At 66.0% G+C, this 19,165-nt stretch overlaps 2 protein-coding genes across 2 annotated transcripts; both read left to right on the top strand.

The window, feature by feature from the left end:
* The first annotated feature begins 306 nt into the window (after window positions 1-306).
* NES (nestin) lies at window positions 307-7,878 on the top strand. The gene is made up of 4 exons (XM_080368869.1): window positions 307-1,461; window positions 2,266-2,390; window positions 2,896-2,969; window positions 3,539-7,878. The coding sequence occupies exons 1-4, from the start codon at window positions 649-651 to the stop codon at window positions 7,369-7,371; spliced, it is 4,845 nt and encodes a 1,614-aa protein (XP_080224995.1). The 5' UTR covers window positions 307-648; the 3' UTR covers window positions 7,372-7,878.
* Window positions 7,879-13,509: 5,631 nt separating this feature from the next.
* LOC308055115 (dnaJ homolog subfamily A member 1-like) lies at window positions 13,510-18,002 on the top strand. Its single transcript, XM_080368717.1, is given in 11 exon segments — window positions 13,510-13,784; window positions 14,614-14,764; window positions 14,839-14,869; window positions 14,872-15,036; window positions 15,868-15,914; window positions 15,916-15,973; window positions 16,050-16,277; window positions 16,359-16,589; window positions 16,836-16,936; window positions 17,032-17,098; window positions 17,101-18,002. Coding segments are annotated over 11 exon segments (1,497 nt in total). The 5' UTR covers window positions 13,510-13,524; the 3' UTR covers window positions 17,259-18,002.
* Window positions 18,003-19,165: the final 1,163 nt, after the last annotated feature.

Genomic DNA, 19,165 nt, shown 5'->3' with positions numbered 1-19,165 from the left:
TAGCTTGTGCTGGGGCCAAAACTGCCCCGGCCACCGAGAGCCACCGGTGTCCCCCGTGCAGCCGTCAGGACTGAGACCCCCCCAGGGGCTCCACCTGGGCTCCCCTGGCCCCAGATTTTGGAGCGGCGTGAGGTCGGTGAGCCGCCGTGGAGGGGTGCCTGCAGCCGAGCCCCCAGGGATGGGCACCAGCCACCCCCATGGACACCCCCAAGCCCACCGGCAGCCTTCCCACACCCCGGCACGGCGCTCAGGCTTGGGGGGTGGGGGGTGGGGGGGGGATTTTCCCAGCTGAGCCATGCCAGCGGGGGGAATCCAACCCCTCCAACCATCCTCCCAAAGCGTGAAGAGACACGTTGCCCTTCCCCAGGGCTGGGGAATCGCGGCGGTGTCTGCCAGAGCAGGGCTGGGCGTTGAGCCCATGTGGGCTGGAGCCAGCCCGGCTGTGGAAGGGTTAAATCCGGCTGCTCGCCCGGGTCTCAGGGGCCTCCCACTCGCCCGGTGGTGGAGTATGAATAGCTGCGTTCCCCTCCATTCCCAGCCACTGGCTTCCCTCCCTGCCTTCTTCCCTCTCCTCCAGAGCCCCAGCATCCTCCCCGGCATCCAGAGCTCCGGCATCCTCCAGAGCTCCGGCATCCTCCGGCAGCGCCGATGCTGAGCACGGAAAGTTTCGCTGGGGCAAGAGCCCTGGGCGAGGAATCACTGCAGATGTGGGACCTCAACAAGCGGCTGGAGGCCTACCTGGCCCGCGTGAAGTTCCTGGAGGAGGAGAACGAGGTGCTGCGAGCCGAAATCCAGAGCGCCAAGGGCAGCCCCGCAGGGGACTCGTGGAGGGCGAAGTATGAAGAGGAGCTGCGGACCCTGCGGGATGCGCTGGATCATGCCTTCAGGGAGAAGTGCACGGCCGAGCTGGCCAGGGACAACCTTTACGAGGAGGTCCAGCAGGTGAAAAGCAGGTGCCAGAAGGAGCAGGCGGCCCGAGAAGAAGCCAAGAAGCAGCTATCCCTGAGCAGGAAGGAGCTGGAGGAGGAGAGGCGAGCGCAGATCTGGCTGAAGGAGAGAGCCGTGCAGCTGGAGAAGGAGGTGGAAGCCTTGCTGGAGGTGCACGAGGAGGAGAAAGCGGGGCTGGACCAGGAGATCGCAAACTTCTCGCAGAGCCTGGAGACCTTCCGCTGCGCGCCGGTGGCTTTCCAGCCAGTGGAGGTGGAGGACTACTCCAAGAGGCTCTCGGAGATCTGGAAAGGGGCGGTGGAGACCTACAAGACAGAGGTGTCACAGCTGGAGGGTTCCCTCTGCCAGGCCAAGGAGAACCTCTGGAAGGCTGCGGAGGACAACCAGCAGAGCCAGCTGCAGCTCCAGCACCTGGAGAAGGACCTGGCGGGGCTCAAAGCACGGAAGGAGATGCTGGAGGAGAGCCTGGCCCGGCAGTGGCAGGAGCAGCACGGGGAGGCAGAGAAATTCCAGGTGGGCAAAGGCGGTGGGGAGACACTGGTCCCCTGGGGAGGGGGAGAGTGGGGTGCTGGGGGTGCCTAGGGGGGTGCCCAGGGCAACGGAGCGGAGGGAGGGAGCAGACCCCAGGGCAGGGACGGCTGGTGGCCCTGGCTGAGCTGCAGATGGGGAGGAAGCTGGGGAGGGTGGGAGGAAGAGCAGAGCAGCTCGGGGACATCCTTGTCCCCATCACAACGGGGACCTGGGGCGAGCAGCAGCCAGACACCACCTCCATCCCCCCACCCCCCTGCCCCAGGTCCTGCTGGGCTGCAGAGCGGGGGTCTCGCTGCCCCCCCAGGGCCGGCTGCGGGCAGAGGCTGCGGCGGGGTTGTGGGGAGGAGAAACTCTGAGCGACTTCGCTGCAGCTGCAGCCCAACAGCTGCAAAAGTCATTGAGGGGAGGGAGGTGGCGGAGGGGGGGGCGACGGGGCTGGGGGCCACCGCAGCCACGCCTGGGGAAGGGTCCCTCTTTGTTCCAGCCATGGGCGCACGGAGCAGGGGGTGCCACAGCCCCCAGAGATGGTTCTTTCCCACGCTGGCCTCCTGCAGGCCTGGATACCCCCCCAGCCTTCCCTCCCTCCCCCAGCAGCCCCCTCCCCATCGCCCCCCTCTCCCCATCCTCAGCACCCTCCCCGAGTAAACACCCAGTGGCCACCACCCCTCTCCCCGCAGCATCCTGCGGGGTGCTGGGTGCAAGCGAGAGCCACCTGCGTGCTCCCGCATCTGGCAGGGGTCTGGTGGGGCTGAGGTGTCCCTGACCCCCCCCCAACGCCCCCCACAGCTGGCAATGGAGGCCCTGGAGCAGGAGAAGCAGACCCTGCGGGTGCAGATCGCCCAGGTGCTGGAGGACAGGCAGCAGCTCATGCACCTCAAGATGTCCCTCAGCCTGGAAGTGGCGACCTACAGGTGAGGTCCCCAACGGGTGCGGGGGGGTGGGGGTGGGGGGCGGTCTGGGGAGGTCTTGGGGACAAGTGAGGGGGTCTTGCCTAGGGGCAGCCCTGCGCCCCTCTTCCAGCCCTTCCAGATGGCCCCAGACAAAGGCAGGCTGCCAGGGGACTGGGGGGACAATTAGCATGAGAATAGGGGCTGTCCCCAGCCCAGGCGAGGGGCCTCCCCGGCAGAGCATGATGTCACCCGGCACAGCACGGACACTAATCCTGGGGACGGGGGATGGGAGGGGAGACAAGAGCAAGGGGGGGTTGCTCCGGTCCCCCCCAGCCCCTCACCGAGCCAGGCCAGGGTAACCAAACCACCCATAGCCCCTCCGTGCCTCAGTTTACCTGCAAAGGAGCCACCGTAGCCCAGTGGGGCAGCTGGGCTCTCACCGTGGTGCACCCACCCACCCACCCCTCCCCAGCACCCAACCCCCAGCACCCAACCCCCAGCACCCACCCTGCTCCTCTCCTTGCAGGACGCTGCTGGAAGCGGAGAGCACCCGCTTGCAAATGCCAGCTGGGGAATACAAGCTGGCCAACGGCTTGCGAGGTAAGGGAGCACCAGCCCCAGCACCACCACCACAGCACCCCGGGGGGGTCGGGGGGTGAGGCTGAATATAGACATGAGCATTTTCCTGGCAGCAGTTGCTCGGCCGCAATAGGAAGGTGCGAACAGCGGCCGGGGGGCTCGAAGCCACCGCAGCGCAGATAAGGGCTTATCTACTTCTTCGCCTCTTTTTTTAATTCAGCCCCCCTGCACGGGGAGGGCAGGAGCGGATCCACGTGCCCAGCAGGACCACAGGCTATTAAGAAGCTCAACATTTTTTTTTTTCCTCCAAAAAATTAACGAGGAAAACCTGTCACCTGCACGCTTCCCCCAGCAGCGGGACCCGAGCACGGCTGCAGCCGGGCAGAGCATCGTCCCTGCGTGATGCCAAATTCCCCAGGAGCATCAGTGTCGGCTGCCCTCCAGAGAGGAATTTCCCACTTTCCATGAAGAGGCTGTTTAAAAATAGGAGAGGGGGCAGCGAGAGGCAGCCAGGCGGGCAGGGGAGGGCTGGGGGAACCACGCGAGCGGCTTTCCAGCACGCTCACCGTGCTCCTCCTCGCTCTTTGCAGATCTCAAGCTGGAGGTGAGCAGCAGCAGCAAGCTGGCACCAGTGAGCATCGAGGCCAGGCGGCTGCTGCCCTGGGACCACCATGCCAGCCCCTCCATCTTCCCCAGGGCAGAGGGGAGGGGGCCGACAGCAAAAGCCCAAAGTGACCCCCTGACACCCAAAAGCCAGAGCCCCGGTGCCAGGGAGCTCCAGAAAATCAGCTCAGTCCTCCATGCCACGGCACCACCGGCTGCCAGCACGGCCAGGGAGCCGGGTGGTCCCAGCTGCCCCACGCCGAGCCCCTCACAGCCTGGCAAAGCTGCCCCTCCTCTCTCCCCAGAGCCTCCCAGCCCTGTGCCGCCAGAGCCAGGGAGCCCAGGGGGAGAGGGTCCCGCCTGGCCGGGGGGAGCCAGGGGTGAGATGGGCCAAGGGAAGGAGCATCCTCTGCCTGGAGCCACGGCGGAGACCCACGATGCCAGCGTCGAGCCCCCGGGAGCAGCAGCCCCCCCCAGCCTGCAGTTCCCAGCCCAGCTGGTCAGCGAGGCGCTGGAGGATGCTCTCAAGGAAATGAAAGACGATGCTCAGCCCAAAGAAGAGCCCACGCTCAGCGCCACGTGGGCCCCCCGTGCCACCCATGCCCCTAGCCCCATTCCCCCCATCGATGCCTGCAAAGGGGCTGTCACAGAGGGGGTCAGGGAAGAGCAAGACCCCTCCGAGGGTGCCTGGGATGACGAAGCCCCCGAAGCGGAGGAGAGGGCTGGGGAAGCCGTGCTCCAGGGGCTGGGTGTGGAGAGCAGCACCCTGAGGGATGGAGCCACATCCCCACCAGGACCACATCCCTGTGGCACAGCTGCTTCCCTAAGCGCTGCGGTGAGCCGGGAAGAGATGGGAGCATGGGAGGAGGAGATGCCCACTGCACTGAGCCCGAGGGAACCCGAGACAGTGGCCCACGAAGAGGCCACGAGTGGCCCTGGACAGATGGGGACCAGCTGGGAAGAGCCAGAGCAAGGCGAGGATGAAGCAGAGGCCCCAAGCATGGAGGCATCGCACCTCTCGGAGGATGAGGAGGAGAGGGGACCCCACAGCCCCCGCGGGGAGGAAGGTGATTTCCAGGATGAAAGAATGGATGCACAAGAAGACGAGTCCCCCCAAAGGGAAGCTGAAGCTGCTCAAGCTGTCCTCATGGAAAGCCACCCAGTTTTGCCCACAGAAAGTCACCTGGAAGAGGACCTTGTTGATGGAGAGCAGGAGAAGTTTGAATATCGGGAAATACCCGTGTGCGAGATGGATCTGGCTGCAGAGGAGGAAAGGGGGCTGGAAATGCACCCAGGGCAGGAGACGTGCCCAGAGCAGGAGCCCTCGAGCATCCCTGAGGCCATCCCAGCAGAAGAGGCTTTATCGGGGGCTGAAGAAAATGCTGTGGAGAGGGAGGACCCAGGCAGAGCTAAAGATGGTGAGGGAGAAAAGGGAAATGCCGGTGGGGAGGCACTGGGAGGAGAAGACCCCTGGGCAGGGGAGGCTGTGGGACCCGAAACCCTGGGACAGGAGAGTGGAGCCCAGGAGGAGCCCAGGGACCTGCAGGAAAATGGCTTTGCAGGAGAGGTGCAGGAGCAGGAGCCGGAGCTGGAGCCAGGAGAGGAGCCCTGGGGCGGGGAGGGTGATGGCGACAGCCAAAAAGCCCATGCGGAGGACTGGGAGGTGACAGCAGAGGACACAGAGGGGACTCTAGGGACAGAAGAGCCAGCCTGGGCAGATGACACCCCGACAAGTGCAGGAGGGCTGGAAAGTGAAGAGAGAGATGGCACGTCGCCAGCAGAGCTGGAGGAAACCCAGGAAGATGATGAAGAAGATGCTGAGAGCCAGGGGATGAGCCAGCAGCAGCCGCCGCCGGAGGCTGAGCCAGCCCCAGAGCTGGCAAGGGCTGAGCAGGATGGGACCGCGGGGCAGCCTGCCCAGGCACCCGCAGATGCCCCCTGGCACGGGGACAGCCGGGAGGCAACCGAAGCTCCGGAGGAGCCATGGGAGGTGCAGGATGAAGATGCTGATGATGAGCTCGGCTCAGAGCCGGGACAGCCAGAGAGCAGCAGCACCGGCCTTGTGGCACTTCAGCCGGTGCCAGGTACCAGCAGGGAGAGCAGCGAGTTGGCAGAGGAGGATGCTGAGCGCTCGGAAGAGCTGGACCCAGCATCTGGGATGGGCAGGAGGATGGAGCTGGAGGCCACGCTGCCCGACAGCACGCCCTTGGACCTCTCCGAAGGGGAGATGCTGGCCACGGGTGCACCCAGCCAAAACCCTGCGGAGACTGAGGAGCCCACAGAGGCAGCCCCTGCCTCTGGAACAGCTCCAGAGGAGGAAGGGTGGCTGGAAAGGAGGGACAAGCCACCAACTCCCACCATGCCTGAGAGCCAGGAGGAGGAGGCAGGGACAGAGGCAGCCCCTGCGGCAGAGGGTGTTGAGGAGGAGGAAGGTTATTTCATGGTCTCTGCTCCCAACCAAGAGGTGTCCAGCTCGGAGGAGGCTGAGATCTCCGAGGACTTTGAAGAAATCAAAGTTGAAGCAACCGAAGCCAGCAAAGATGAGCTGGAAGCTCCGGGAGAAGCATCCCCGGTGCCAGAGGATGAAGGGCACTTCGAGGCATTTGTTGGTGAAGCAGAGGAAGACCTGAAGATGCCCACAGAAGAACCTGAGGTGCCAAAGGATGAGGATGAGGATGATGCTGGAGGTTTTACTGCTGAGCTGGAGGAAGACCCGGCTGTGCTTGAAGCAGATCCCGGCTCCCCCGGGGCTGCAGGGCAATTAGCAGGTGGCACTGATGAGCCAGCCCAGGGTGCCACGGGCACCGGCGCGGGTGAGGGACCGGCACGCTTGGAGGGTTTGGCTGCTGAATCGGACGAGGAGATTCCGCTCGCTCTGGAGAGCGATGCCGGCAGCACCAAAATGCTCCCTGGCTGCAACCTGGGGCTGGTGGGGCAGGAGGAGGAGGAGGAGGAGGAGGAGGAGGAGGACCCCGGCACAGCTCCCCATGACACGGCTGTGCCCATCCCCCCAGCACTCCAGACCCCCACGATGCCCGTTTCTCCGCAGCCTGACCAAGCAGAGCAGACATCGGATGAGCAGCCACCTGCGGAGGAGGAAGCACCGGAGGGTGACAACCCTTCCCCAGCCGGGGATGAGGAGCCCCCCGAAGCCGGCCCACCTCGGCCGGGCTCCCCACCGGAGCAGGGAGGTTTTCCAGAGATGATTAAAGAAAGCCTGAGCGCGGCTGATCTCTCTGCAAAGGTGTCGGCAGACGTCATGAAAGACTCGGATATATTGGAAATAGTCGAGCAAGCCCTGGAGTTCAACCAGGAGCTGGTGATGGGAGTGAGGGCGGCTGAGGGTGGGCAACGGGATCCCGGCGGGACTGAGCTCCCCCGGGACACTGGGGAAGACTCCTCGCCTGCCTCGTCCAGTGAGGAGGAGCCGACGGTGCAGGAGGCACCGGCAGATGCGGCAATGGCAACAGAGGGTCCGGTTCGGGCTGAGAACGGGCTGCACCGGGAGGCCAGCCTGGAGGATCTGACCGAATTCACCGAGGAGGTGCTGAACGGCATCACCGATGCCCCACCGGCACAGGAGTTCCCCACCGAGACCGCAGACCCCACCGCGGTGATGCCACTACAGCCCTCAGCTCCTGGAGATGTCACCCCTGCCACCAAGCTGGCCGATGCCACCCCGTGTGGCAAGCACGGCGGAGCCAACACCGGCCCCATACCGTCCGCTTTGGGGGGGGACGTCTTGTGCCTTGCACCCGACCAGCTGCCGGCGTGCCGGCTGAGAGCTGAGCAGGAGCCCTGGTCCTCAGGGGATGAGTGATGGTGGCCAGGGGGGGACCCCTCCGGTAGCCCCCTCCCTGCCAAAACCCAGCCCCCTCACTTTACCCACCCACCCACCTAAAGCTTCTCCATCTCTTTATGATATTTTTAACACCTTTGTGTGGATTTTTTGCACCCCTTGTCAGAGTGAAGAACCACCAAGCTCAGTTCCCTGCCCAGCCCCCCCAAATTCGCATGCTTGCTCCGGGACCCCAGCCTCATTTTCTGCCCCCTCTGGGTGGGTTGCCGCGGCTGTATTTAATTTAAACCCCATATTTCCCCCTTCCCTGCAATCTCCCCCCCTTCAACCCCCCAGCACACCTGCCCCAGGAAGCCCAGCTGGAAGCTGGGGACCCCCACAGGCTGTACCCCCAGACCCAGTGCCTCGGGGTGAGGGCACCCCCGGGGTCCCCCGCCCCCCACCTGCCGACACTCGCGGGGCTGACCCATGCCAGATGTATTCGCTGCCTTGACGTTAATTTAATAAAGCCTCGTCCTCCCACTCGGACCCGCTGCAGCCCAGCTCTCCTCATTGCCATGGCTAGGGGGCTCGGGGGGGGGGGGGGGTGCTCGGGGGCAGCAGCCCCGGGGCACAGCTTGCAGAGCTTGCACTTCCAGGCTGCTTTCCATCAGGAAAACGCGCCTGGGGCTGTCCAACAGCACGGGCTGGGGACATGGTCCCCAGGATGATGCTCCCCCATCCCTGAGGCAATGCAGCCCCCCCGGGGCCATGCTACCCCATCCCTGGGGTGATGCAGCCCCCTGGGGTGATGGTTCCTCATCCCTGAGACAATGTTCTCCCATCCCTGAGGTGATACAGCCCCCCAGGGCGATGCTCTCCCATCCCTGGGTGATGCAGACACCCAGGGCAATGTTCTCCCACCCCTGGGGCAATGCAGCCCCCCTGGGTGATGCTCCCCCACCCCTGGGGTGATGCAGCCCCCCAAGGCGATTGCTCTCCCATCCCCAGGGCGATGCTCCCCCACCCCTGGGATGATGCAGCCCCCCAGGGCCATGCTCCCCCATCCCCAGGGCTCGCTGCGGGCAGACACTTCCCTGACCTCCGCCTGGACCTGCGGGTGGGAGCAGGATGGGATCCCAGCCCAGCCCAGCCCCGTGCCAGCGCCTCCAGCCATGAGCCAGCACAACCAGCCGCTATTCCTGCCCGGATCGGGCAGGCTGCCCACCCCCGGGAGCTGCCGGGGACCCCACGCGCTGCGGCGGGGACCCCGTCATCCTGGCAGATGCATCTTTACCCCTTCTCCCAAAGGGTGCTGGGCTTCGGGGGGGTGATGCGAGGAGCCGGGGGGGGGCTCAATCACCCCGTTGTGTGGCCAAGCGTGGGGCAGGCACGGGAAGAGCCGCATAAATCAGCCTCCAGCCAGAGAATGGGCTCCTTTATCCTGGGCGAAGGGCTGAGTCACCCTGGGCAAGGGGACGAGGGGACCTGGGCGGTGATGGCATCCCCCGGGGACCGAGCGCCGAGCACCCACGGGTGTGCTCAGCACCGCTCCTTGGGTGCCCAGGGACCGGCCGCCCGCCTGGCTGTCCCCACCGCTCACCCACGCGCCGGATTTAGCCCAACCATCCCAGTGCCAGCACCCGGAGATGCTGGGAGCCAGGGACCGATAAGGACCCGACGTTTATCTGCCTTCTTCCATGCGAAGCCCCCGGCCCCCCTCCCCTGCCCGAAGGCGACGGTTTCCTTTTAAGGCTAAACTTCAACAGATCCAAACACCGTAATAAAAAAAAAAAATAACCTCTCTGATTAGTTTAATCAGGCGCTGAGTCTGCGTTTAATCAGCCTTTGGCCCCAGCACACCCCTCCAGTGGGGCCTGGGCAGCATCACCCGTCGGTGGCCGATGGCAGCTCTGGCAACATCCCCCCCTCTCCCCCCCAAGACCCTCAGTGTGTCATCCCCCCCCCAAGCGGTCCCAGGGTCCCCAGAGCAGGAGGATGGTGGCAGGATGCTGCGGAGGAGATGGCGGTGAGGCGGGGGGTGACATTCCTCCCGAAATTAATCCACATTCCAGCCGGTGCTGACAAAGCGATGAGGGGGGGACAGATGGCGGGGGAGGGGGGGAGGGGGAGCCCCTTGCTTGCCCCGAGGAGGAGGAGGAGGAGGGTGGGATGAAGGGGCTGGGGGTCACCCGGTGGGGTGGGGATGGCGGCAGCCCCCCAGGGTGGCAGCCAGGAGAGCGAAACCCCAGCAGGGCTCGGCTGCGGGAAACGCGCGAGTGTGTCCCCAACAGCACCGAGTGTGTCCCCATGTCACCAAGTGTGTCCCAAATGGTACCGAGTGTGTCCCCATGGCATTTAGTGTGTCCCCAATGGCACCAGGCATGTCCCCAATGGCACTAAGTGTGTCCCTGATGGCACTAAGCATGTCCCTGGTGGGACTCACTGTGTCCCCAATGGCACTGTGTCCCTGATGGCACCAAGTATGTCCACGATGGCACCAAGCGTGTCCCCAACAGCACCAAGTGTGTCCCTGGTGGGAGTCACTGTGTCCCCAATGAGACCAAGTATGTCCCCAACAGCACCAAGTTGTCCCCGATGGCACTGTGTGTCCCTGATGGCACCAAGTGTGTCCCCAACAGCACCAAGCATGTCCCCGATGGGACCAAGCGTGTCCCCAGTGACACTGAGCGTGTCCCCAGTGAGACCAAGAGCATCCCTGTTGGGACCGATTGTGTCCCCAACAGGAACAAGCATGTGCCTGATGGGACCAAGCGTGTCCCCGATGGGACTGTGTGTGTCCCCAGTGGCACTGACCATGCTCCTGGTGGGGACCAAACGTCCCCAGTGGCACCAAGAGTGTCCCCAGTGGGATTAAGCATGTCCCTGATGGATTAAGTGTGCCCCGATGGGAACCGAGTGTGCCCGGGTCCCCCCATACGTGGCCCCAGTGGGGGGCTGCAGCTCAGGGACCCCCACCCCCCGAGACCCAAAGCCCACCAGACCAAAGCGGAGGCTGTCAGCCCCTGCGGCCATCACCCCCCCCCCAGTGCCACCCATCCATTTTGGGGGACAGAAGGAGAAGCGGAGGTGCCAACCCCACTCCCAAATCCTGCTGGCACGCCCGGATGGAAGCACCACGTTGGTGCACGCACGTGTGCGAAAGGGTGGGCAGGTTGCAGGGGGTCCGGGGGTGGGAGGGGGGGGGGGGGTCAGGCGTGGGGCTGGCCCCCCCGCAGCCCCCCAAAGCCTGGCCCCCCCGCCAGCCAGGGAAGGGTTTTGTTTCCTTTGAGGCTGCGAGGGGGATTTCAATGGAGCCCACACAAAAACTCCCTGTGGGGGTGAGTCCGCGCCAGGATGGGGGGGGGGGGGGGGGGGGGGGGACGACGGCGAGGTGGGATGACCTCAGCGATGACTTCATTCCGCTCACAGCTCCCAAAAAATCATGGAACCTTATAAGGGAAGGACTAAAAATACAGCTGGAGGGGCAGGGGCAGCCTCCGCTCCCCTCCCCAAATGAGCCCTCGGAGATGCTAAAAGTGGGCCAGCAGGAGCCACGCTGGGGCCACCGCTCCCCAAGGGGGGTGCACGGTGGGGGCAGTTGATGGGGGGGTCACCCCCCCCCCCCGGGACAGGTGGGCTGGCCCCCCACGCGAGACCAAGGCAGGGATGCAGGCAGTGGTTGCCCCCCCAGCATCACCATCCCCCCCCCAGCATCATCCCTTCAGCACCCCCCAGCGATGCGCTGGGATGAGGGGGGGGGGGGCTCGCCCTTCACCCGGGTCAGCCACCCCCAGGAATAGCTCCCGCTGGCTATAATAAGCTCTGGCCCAGTTTGGGGGGCTCTCCAGCTGCCGGGTTGTGACCCCCCCACCACCAGCGACAGCTGCTCCCAGATCCCAAATCGGGGTGGCAGGGATGCCTGCGGCCAAGCCCCAGGACCCGAGCCCCGCCGGGAATGCACGCCTGGGGCTGTCTGTCACCGGGGGGGGGGGGGGGGGGGGGGCGCACAGGGTCCCTGGGGCAACACTCCCCCCCCCCCGGGGTGATGTACCCCCATTCCAAACCCAATTCCGCCCCGCCGCAGGTCCCACCCCCCAAAACCCTCCTTTGCACCAAAACGCTTGGGGGAGGACAGGGCACCCCCAACCAGCACCCCAGACCCCCTCCCCAGCTGCACCGCGGAGGGTCCCAGCACCCATCAACATGGTGCAGGGGATGTGCTCCCTCCCCCCCCCCCCCCCCCCCCCAGCATCACGAGGGGGATGTGGGGCAGGAGCAGGACGGGAAAAGGGCTGTGGGGTGGGAAGCCCCCACACGCGTGTGCCAGCACCGTGCCTCAGTTTCCCTTCTCATCCAGCCTGCCACAAGGATGGGCAGAGAGGGAGCCCCCCACCCCCACCCCCGCCCCCCCAGGCCATCCCAGTTTTAAATTTTTTTACCACCCCAGAGCACCCAGTCACACCCATCCCATGTGACCTGGGGGGCAGCGGGTGCCGGAGGTGACTCACCCCCCCCGGACGCAGCAGCCGGAGGAAACGTCGACAAAAGCATCTCCTTCCTCACAGCACAACCGGTCCCCAGTACACAGGTGGCACTGGGACAAACTGGGCTGTCCCCCTGCCCAGGATCCGACCAGGCCATGGATCCGACCCCCAGGGCCAAACCGGCCACCGACACTGGGGTGCTGAACCCCCACCAAGCCAGCCCTGGGGGTGCGGGGCACAGGGCCAGGCAGGGGTCACGCCGTCAGGGACAGGGGACAGGATGTGACCCGTGCCAGCCCTGAGTCACCACCAGCTGCTGGTGCTGGATCCGGCCCCGGGAGGGGACAGGGAGGTCCCCTGGCCCCAGAGCTCCTTGTCCCAAACAGCCGCAGCGTGGCCAGGGACCCCCAGCCCAGTTTGGGGACCTCATGCCCAGTCTGGGGACCATGTGCCCAGTTTGAGGACCCAGTTCCCACTTTAGGGACCACGTGCCCAGTTTGGGGATCCAGTTCCCACTTTGGGGACCTCATTTCCAGTCTGGAGACCATATGTCCATTTTGGGGATCCAGCTCCTACTTTGGGGACCACGTGCCCAGTTTGGGGACCCAGTTCCCACTATTGGGGACCTCATTCCCAGTCTGGGGACCACATGCCCAGTTTAGGGACCCAGTTCCCACTTTAGGGACCACATGCCCAGTTTGAGGACCCAGTTCCCACTTTAGGGACCACATGCCCAGTTTGGGGACCACACGCCAACTTTGGGGACCCCCTGCCCCCTTTGGAGAACCTCATTCCCAGTTTAGAGACCCAGCTCCCAGTTTGGCGACCCCATGGCAGACCCTGCTCCCAGCCCCTCACCATCAGCCCCACTGCAGCAGCTTCTTGCAGGAATTCAGACCAAATCCCCACCCCCCACCCCCAGCAGGTGGGATGGGGGTCACTGAAACCCCAGTGGGGCGACAACTGCCCAGCGGGGTTGGGTTTCGGGGGGGGTGGGGTGGGATTTATCACCTCCAGGCTTATGGGACCCCCCTGGCACAGGGCTAGGGGGGCAGGGCAGCCCCCCACGAGCCAGCGAGGGGCCTGGCTGCTTGTCCAAACATGGCCAGTGATTTTGGAGCTGGCTTGAAGGGGTGGCCACGGGGATGGGGGGGTGGGGTGGGGGGTGGTGGTGCAAGGGGCAGCCCCCCCCCCCCATCACCTTCCTCCTTCTCCCCCCCAGGGGTTTATTCCCATCTGATCATGCCACCCCCCCCCCGCCCCAAACCAGCCCAGCAGGACAACACCCCACAGGATGGTGGTGTCTGCCTGGCAGCCCCCCAACACGGGGACATGGGGGCCCCCCAAACTTCCCCCGGCTGTTGGCAGCCCCCCCAAATATTGGGGAGGGGGGGGTGCCGGCAGCCAGGCACCTCCCGGCTGGGGGCACACACACACACCCGAAAGCCGCTCCCCGTTGGGGGGCACCAGAGAGCAGGGCCCCCCCCCCATCCAGTCTGTCTGTCTGTCTGTCGCCCGCCCGCGCCCCCGCCCCCCCCCCAGTCTATCGCCCGCCCCCCCAGGGACCCCCGGGATCGGGACCTCAGCGCACCACGCCGCCCCCTGCAGGATGACGGCAGCGTTCGGAATTCCCACTCTTTTATCCGATTGCTCAACCGGCTCCAGCCAATGAGAGAAAAGAAATCAGCCCGGGAGGCGGACCCGGGAGATGGCACAACCAATCGAAAGCCAACGAGACGCTCCACCTCCCGACCCGGCCCGGAAGAAGGAACAACCAATGAAAATCGAAGTGAGTGGGAGGGGGCGCGGCGGCGGGCGGGTGACAGAGGGAGTCGAGGCCAATGGGAACAGAGCGAGGGGCGGAGGGGCGGTTCCCGCAGGAGGGTTCCCAGCCAATGGGGACCGCGGGGGGCGTGTCCCCGGCTTCCAGAGAGTTCGGAGACGGGGAGCGGAGCGGCGGCGGCGGCGGTGAGTGGGGTCGGGCCCCTCCGGGCCCCCCCGGCCTGACGCCCCCCTCCCCGCCCTCCCGTCAGCGGCAGGGCCCGGCCCGGCCCGGTGCTGGGGGCACCCCCGGGAGCGGGGCCTGGGCCTGGGCCTGGGGCGGGGGCGCCGGGGCCTGTCAGCAGGGGGAGGCCGGGCCCCGCCTGTCCTCAGCCGGCTCGGGGGGGGGGCCGCGACCCCCAGGGGGTACCCGGTTCTTGGGGGGTGCCCCACGGGGGAGCTGCGGGCTGGCTGTCCCCACGCTGTCACGGCTGGGGACCCGAGTGGCACCGCGGCCCAGCGGCCGCCCCCCCGCCATGGGGGGGCTCGGGGGTGCCCGGGGGGAAGGAGATGCCCGAGCCCCGCGGGTCGGATCCAGCCCTGGTCCTGGGGGGCTGCCAGCCCTGGGGGGGCCGAGCTAGTGGCCTTTCTTAACCACTTATTTACCTCCTGCCAGGGGAGCCAGGATGGGCAGGGGACAGGACAGGTGCTTCCCCCCCGTGTGCCCCCCCTCCCCCGTGTCGCAAGATAAACACACCCCACGCCCCGCGTGGGCTTATCGACTGCCGGCACATTGCCCCGGTGCGGGGGGGGAGCAGCTGGGACAGGGGACGGGGGAGCCTCCGCCACCCCACACCCCATGGGATGCTGCTGCTGTGGGGAAACTGAGGCAGGGCTGTGCGTGCCGGCGCGGGGAGGAGAACAGGGATAAAGGCCTTGGTGAGTCCCATGGGGGGATGGTCCTGGGCCAGGGAAGGGTGTTATGGGCTGGGGTGGGGGTCCCGGGCTGGGGCTGACGGGCCGCCTCCTCTCACAGCACGTCAAGAGCAAGAAAGATGGTGAAGGAGACGGGATACTACGACCTGCTGGGCGTGCGGCCGGGAGCCAGCCTGGATGAGATCAAGCGGGCGTACCGGCGCCTGGCGCTGCGCTACCACCCCGACAAGAACCCCAGTGAGGGCGAGCGGGTAGGTGCAGCCCCCCTGGCCCCCACCCAGCTCTCTGGCCCCTTGTCTCACCCCCTTTTGTCCCCCTTCCCCAGTTCAAGCAGATCTCCCAAGCCTATGAGGTGCTATCGACGCCCACAAACGGGCACTCTACGACCGTGGCGGGGAGCGAGCCATGAAGGAGGGTGGCCTGGGGAGCCGAGGAGGGAGCAGCGGATTCGGCTCCCCGATGGACATCTTTGACCTCTTTTTTGGCGGAGGAGTGCGGATGCGTGGCCGGGCGGACAGGCGAGGTACCTGCCAGGACCCCAGGGTGCTGGGGGAGGGGACTGACACCCAGGCACGATGCGGTGCTGGCTCGGGGGGGCACCGGGATCCGATTGGCGCCTGTGGGCCACCTCCCTCCCCGCGGTGCCACAGCCCGACGCGGTTCCTCGTCATCCTCATTACTTTCTCCATTTGCCCCTCTTCAAAGGGCCCTTCCCTGTCCCTGTCCCAGCTTTCCCCCGCCATCCCCAGGGCTGCAACTGAGTCAGCCCAGCGCTGCCCTCGGCTCCCCGCGAGCCCCGGGGGAGGCTGCAGCAAGACGCTGGGTGTGCAAGGCTGCTCCGGTGACTGTATGGATGCTTTTGGCCTGGGTCACAGGGAGAGGGTGACTTGCCACAGCGTTTCTTGCTGAAGTGGCACGATTTAATAGCAGGGCAATTAGGAGGCCAAGGGGAGCGTCTCGGCAAGTCCAGGTAGAGCCTCTCCAGCCCGGTTGAGACGATAAGCTGGAGCGTGGCCGGGCAGCGCAGGGCCCTGGGGTAAGAGCCATGCCCGACCCACGCCACGGATCCAGGGCCGCCCTGGGGCAGCTGGCAAGGTCTGGGCTTGGAGACGCAAAGAGATCCCTGCTAGAGGCTCTCCTGAGCCCTCACGCTCAGCTTAAAGCTCTTTCTGTCCCTGCCACCACCCCCCGAGGATGAAGCGAGACTGGCTCTGGAGGGACGCTGTCGGCCACCGCTCCCCGCGGAGAGCCGGTGGTGGTGGCTGCTGCGGTGGGCGGCGTCCGTCTGGTTGCGGCTTCAGGGGGGTGGCATGCGGCTGGGCGCTGATCCGGGCTGTCCCCTCCATCCAACCAGGGAAGACGGTGGTGCACCAGCTCTCGGTGTCGCTGGAGGACCTCTACAAACGGCACCACGCGCAAGCTCTCCCTGCAGAAGAACATCATCTGTAGGAAGTGCGGAGGTGAGCGCCGGAGGGGCCGGGTACCCGGGGGTCCTCCCCAGCCTGGCTGCTCACCCCTCTGCCTCCCTCACCGCAGGCTGCGGGGTGCGGGAAGGGGCGCAGAGGAGGTGCCCCAAGTGCCACGGCTCGGGCATGGAGGTTCGCATCCACCAGCTGGGCCCCAGCATGATCCAACAGATCCAGACGATGTGTTCCCAGTGCCAGGGCCAGGGCGAGTGGATCCGGCCTCGGGACTGCTGCCTCACCTGCAACGGCCGCAAGGTCGTGCGGGAGAAGAAGATCCTCAGCGTTCACCTGGATAAAGGTGAGGTGGGGCCGCGTGGGGGAGCGGGGTCACCCCTGAAACAGCCCCCCATGCCCTGAGCTCTCCCCACGCACCCCACAGGCATGAAGGACGGGCAGAAGATCACCTTCCATGAGGAAGGAGACCAGGTTCCCGGCTTGGAGCCTGGGGACATCATCATCGTCCTGGATCAGAAGGAACACCCTGTTTTCAGACGCAGCGGTGACGACCTCATCGTCAAGAGGGAGATCAGCCTGGCGGACGCCCTGTGCGGCTGCCGACAGGTCATCCGCACGCTGGACAACCGGACCTTGCTCGTCTCCTCCCAACCAGGTGGGTGGGATGGGGATGGGATGGGGATGGGATGGGGATGGGATGGGGATGGGGATGGGGATGGGATGGGATGGGGATGGGGATGGGGATGGGGATGGGGATGGGGATGGGGATGGGGATGGGATGGGGATGGGATGGGGATGGGGATGGGGATGGGGATGGGATGCTCTGCAATACCCCTGTGAGGAGCTGGGGGGGCACCAGGAGCTGCTGGACACAGCAAGGTGATGCTAAGCTCTGTCTCAGGTGACGTTATCCGACCTGGGGACTTGAAGTGTGTCCCCAACGAGGGGATGCCCGTCTACAGGAGCCCTTTCCAGAAGGGAAAACTCATCGTGCAGTTCCAGGTGAGGAGCCGGAGCCAGGCAGGACCAGGCATCTCCCATCCCTGGGGTCCCCGTGTGACCACCCCACGCCTCCATCTCCCTTTTTCCTGTCACAGGTGAAGTTCCCCGAGCCGGCTGGCTGCCCACCGACCGCCTGCGCCCAGCTCCAGGCCTTCTTCCCCCCCAGGAGGAGGTGATGGCCACGGAGGACACGGAGGAGGTTGAGCTCAGTGACTACACATCCCACAGCGGCCCGGGCCGGCGGCCCTACACCGGCGAAGCCTACCACGAAGACGACTTCGAGGACGGCATGCGCCAACACGTCCAGTGTCAGACCTCATAGCTGGGGGGGCCGGAGCGCCCCCGCGCACGGCAGCGGGCTCAGCCCCACGGGGTCACGGGGCGGGGGAGGGGGCTCGGAGAGCCGTCACGTTCAGGGATGTACATAGGTCGCCTTTCCGACAGCGCTGAACCACCCCCCGACCCTCCCGGGGAGGCAGGCACGGGGCTGCCCCGCTTTGGGGGTCCCCCCAACCCCCCCTGCCAGGGGAAGGGGCCGGGATGAGGCCCCTCTGACCTGCCCTCGAGAGGGGGGGCTGCATCCTCCCTTTGGCTCCGTGTTGGTGGAAGAGCCGCTGCTGCTGCGCTGGTGGGCTCGGTGGCCGCATCCAGCCGTTGCCAGCCCAGCGGGCACGTCCCGCGCCAGGAAAGCTCAGCCCTGGGCTGATAACGAATTGGGGGGGGGGGCTTCACCCCCTTCCTCACTTACCCAGCTGTGATCCGGTGGGGGAAAACCTCCCCAGGAGCCCAGCTTGGGGAGGTTGGGAACTGCCCAGCCCAGCTGCCAGCCCCCGCGGGGGGTCCCTGCCGCTGCCCCACGGTCCCCCCTGCCCCCACGCCGTGGGGTGCCGCAGCCGGGCCCCCCCCCCCCCCCCCCCCAAGGTCCCTTGCTTTGCCCTTTTATTTCCTTGCTGGAGCCTGGGTCAGGCCTGGGGAGCGGAAGGGGGTTTCTCTTTTTTCTCTTTGCACAGAACAGAAGGGGGTTGGGTCCCTTTAATTTTATTTTTGGAAGAATTTTAAAAAATTTTCTGGGTTGTTTTTTTTTTTTTTTTTTTGGGGGGGGGGGGGAACTTTGTACATGGTATTAAAAGCAAATCCCAGGTCCGAGCGGCTGCGTGTTGCCACGGCGGGGCCGTGCTCCCCCGCGGAGAGGCCGCTGGGGCGCGGGGGGTGGCTCCTGCACCCCTTTGATCTGCCGGGCGTGCCTCAGTTTCCCCAACTTTGCACAACAGGGAGGGGACCCAGCCAGGACCTGCCCTCCCAGCCTGGGATGTCCCCTGGCTCCCAGTGAGCCACAACCCCGGGGCAGGGGGTGAGGGATGGACCCCCAGGGCCCCCAGCCGCGGCTCACCAGAGGAGGGGGCCCACCCCCAAAGCCCGCCCCCCCCCCTTGCCGTCCCTGCAACCCAGCGCCCCCAAAACAACCCTTAGACCCTTTGTGTCACCTCTGCAGCCCCTCACCCTTCCCTGCTTCACAGCCCCTTAGCCCACCCCCCCCAGCACCCCCTTAGTGCCTTTCCTGGACGTGCTGCATCACCCCAGCATGCCTGGAGCCCCTCATGATGGGGGCAGACTCTCCCCCCCCCCCCGCCCCCCTCAAACAACCTCAGCCCACCCACCCCCCACTGTTCAGCCCTGTGCTCACCCCATGGGAATAACTGGGGGGTCCAGACTGCATTGTGGGGCATTCAGGCTACCCAGCAGGGGGAGGGGAGGGGGGGGACCCCCCAAAAAAAACCCAGCGCCACTGGGGGTCCAGGTGTACCCCATGTTGCCCCTCCACGTGCTGCAGCCTGCTGGAGACCACCCCCCCCCCCCCAAATAGGATGGGGGTGAAAACTCCCCCCAGTGCCTTACCCATGGGGAGCCCCAGCCTGGGGGTGCTAATGGGGGGCTGCAGCTGGACACACACACACGCACGCACCCCCACACCCCCTTTTTTTTTTTCCATGCTGGAGCCCAGGAAAGCGTCCGGCGCCAGATGTGGCTGGAGGGGGGAGAGGAGGAGGAGGAGGAGGAGGAGGAGGAGGAGGAGGAGGAGGAGGGCGAGAACAATGCTGGCCGGCAGCCAGCCGTGGGGGAGCGAGGCAAGAGGGGGGGGGGTCCCTCCCCAGCCCCACAGCGCCCAGCGGGGTGCCCTGCCAGCCAGCCCGCCCCCCAGGGGAGGGGGTGACCCGGTCACACCCCCCC

Source organism: Falco punctatus (genome assembly GCF_963210335.1).
Source record: "Falco punctatus genome assembly, chromosome: 18".
In the NCBI taxonomy this organism is placed as follows: domain Eukaryota; kingdom Metazoa; phylum Chordata; class Aves; order Falconiformes; family Falconidae; genus Falco; species Falco punctatus.
Note: the sequence above shows the minus strand (reverse complement) of the source record. Positions and strands in the feature narration are given on the sequence as shown.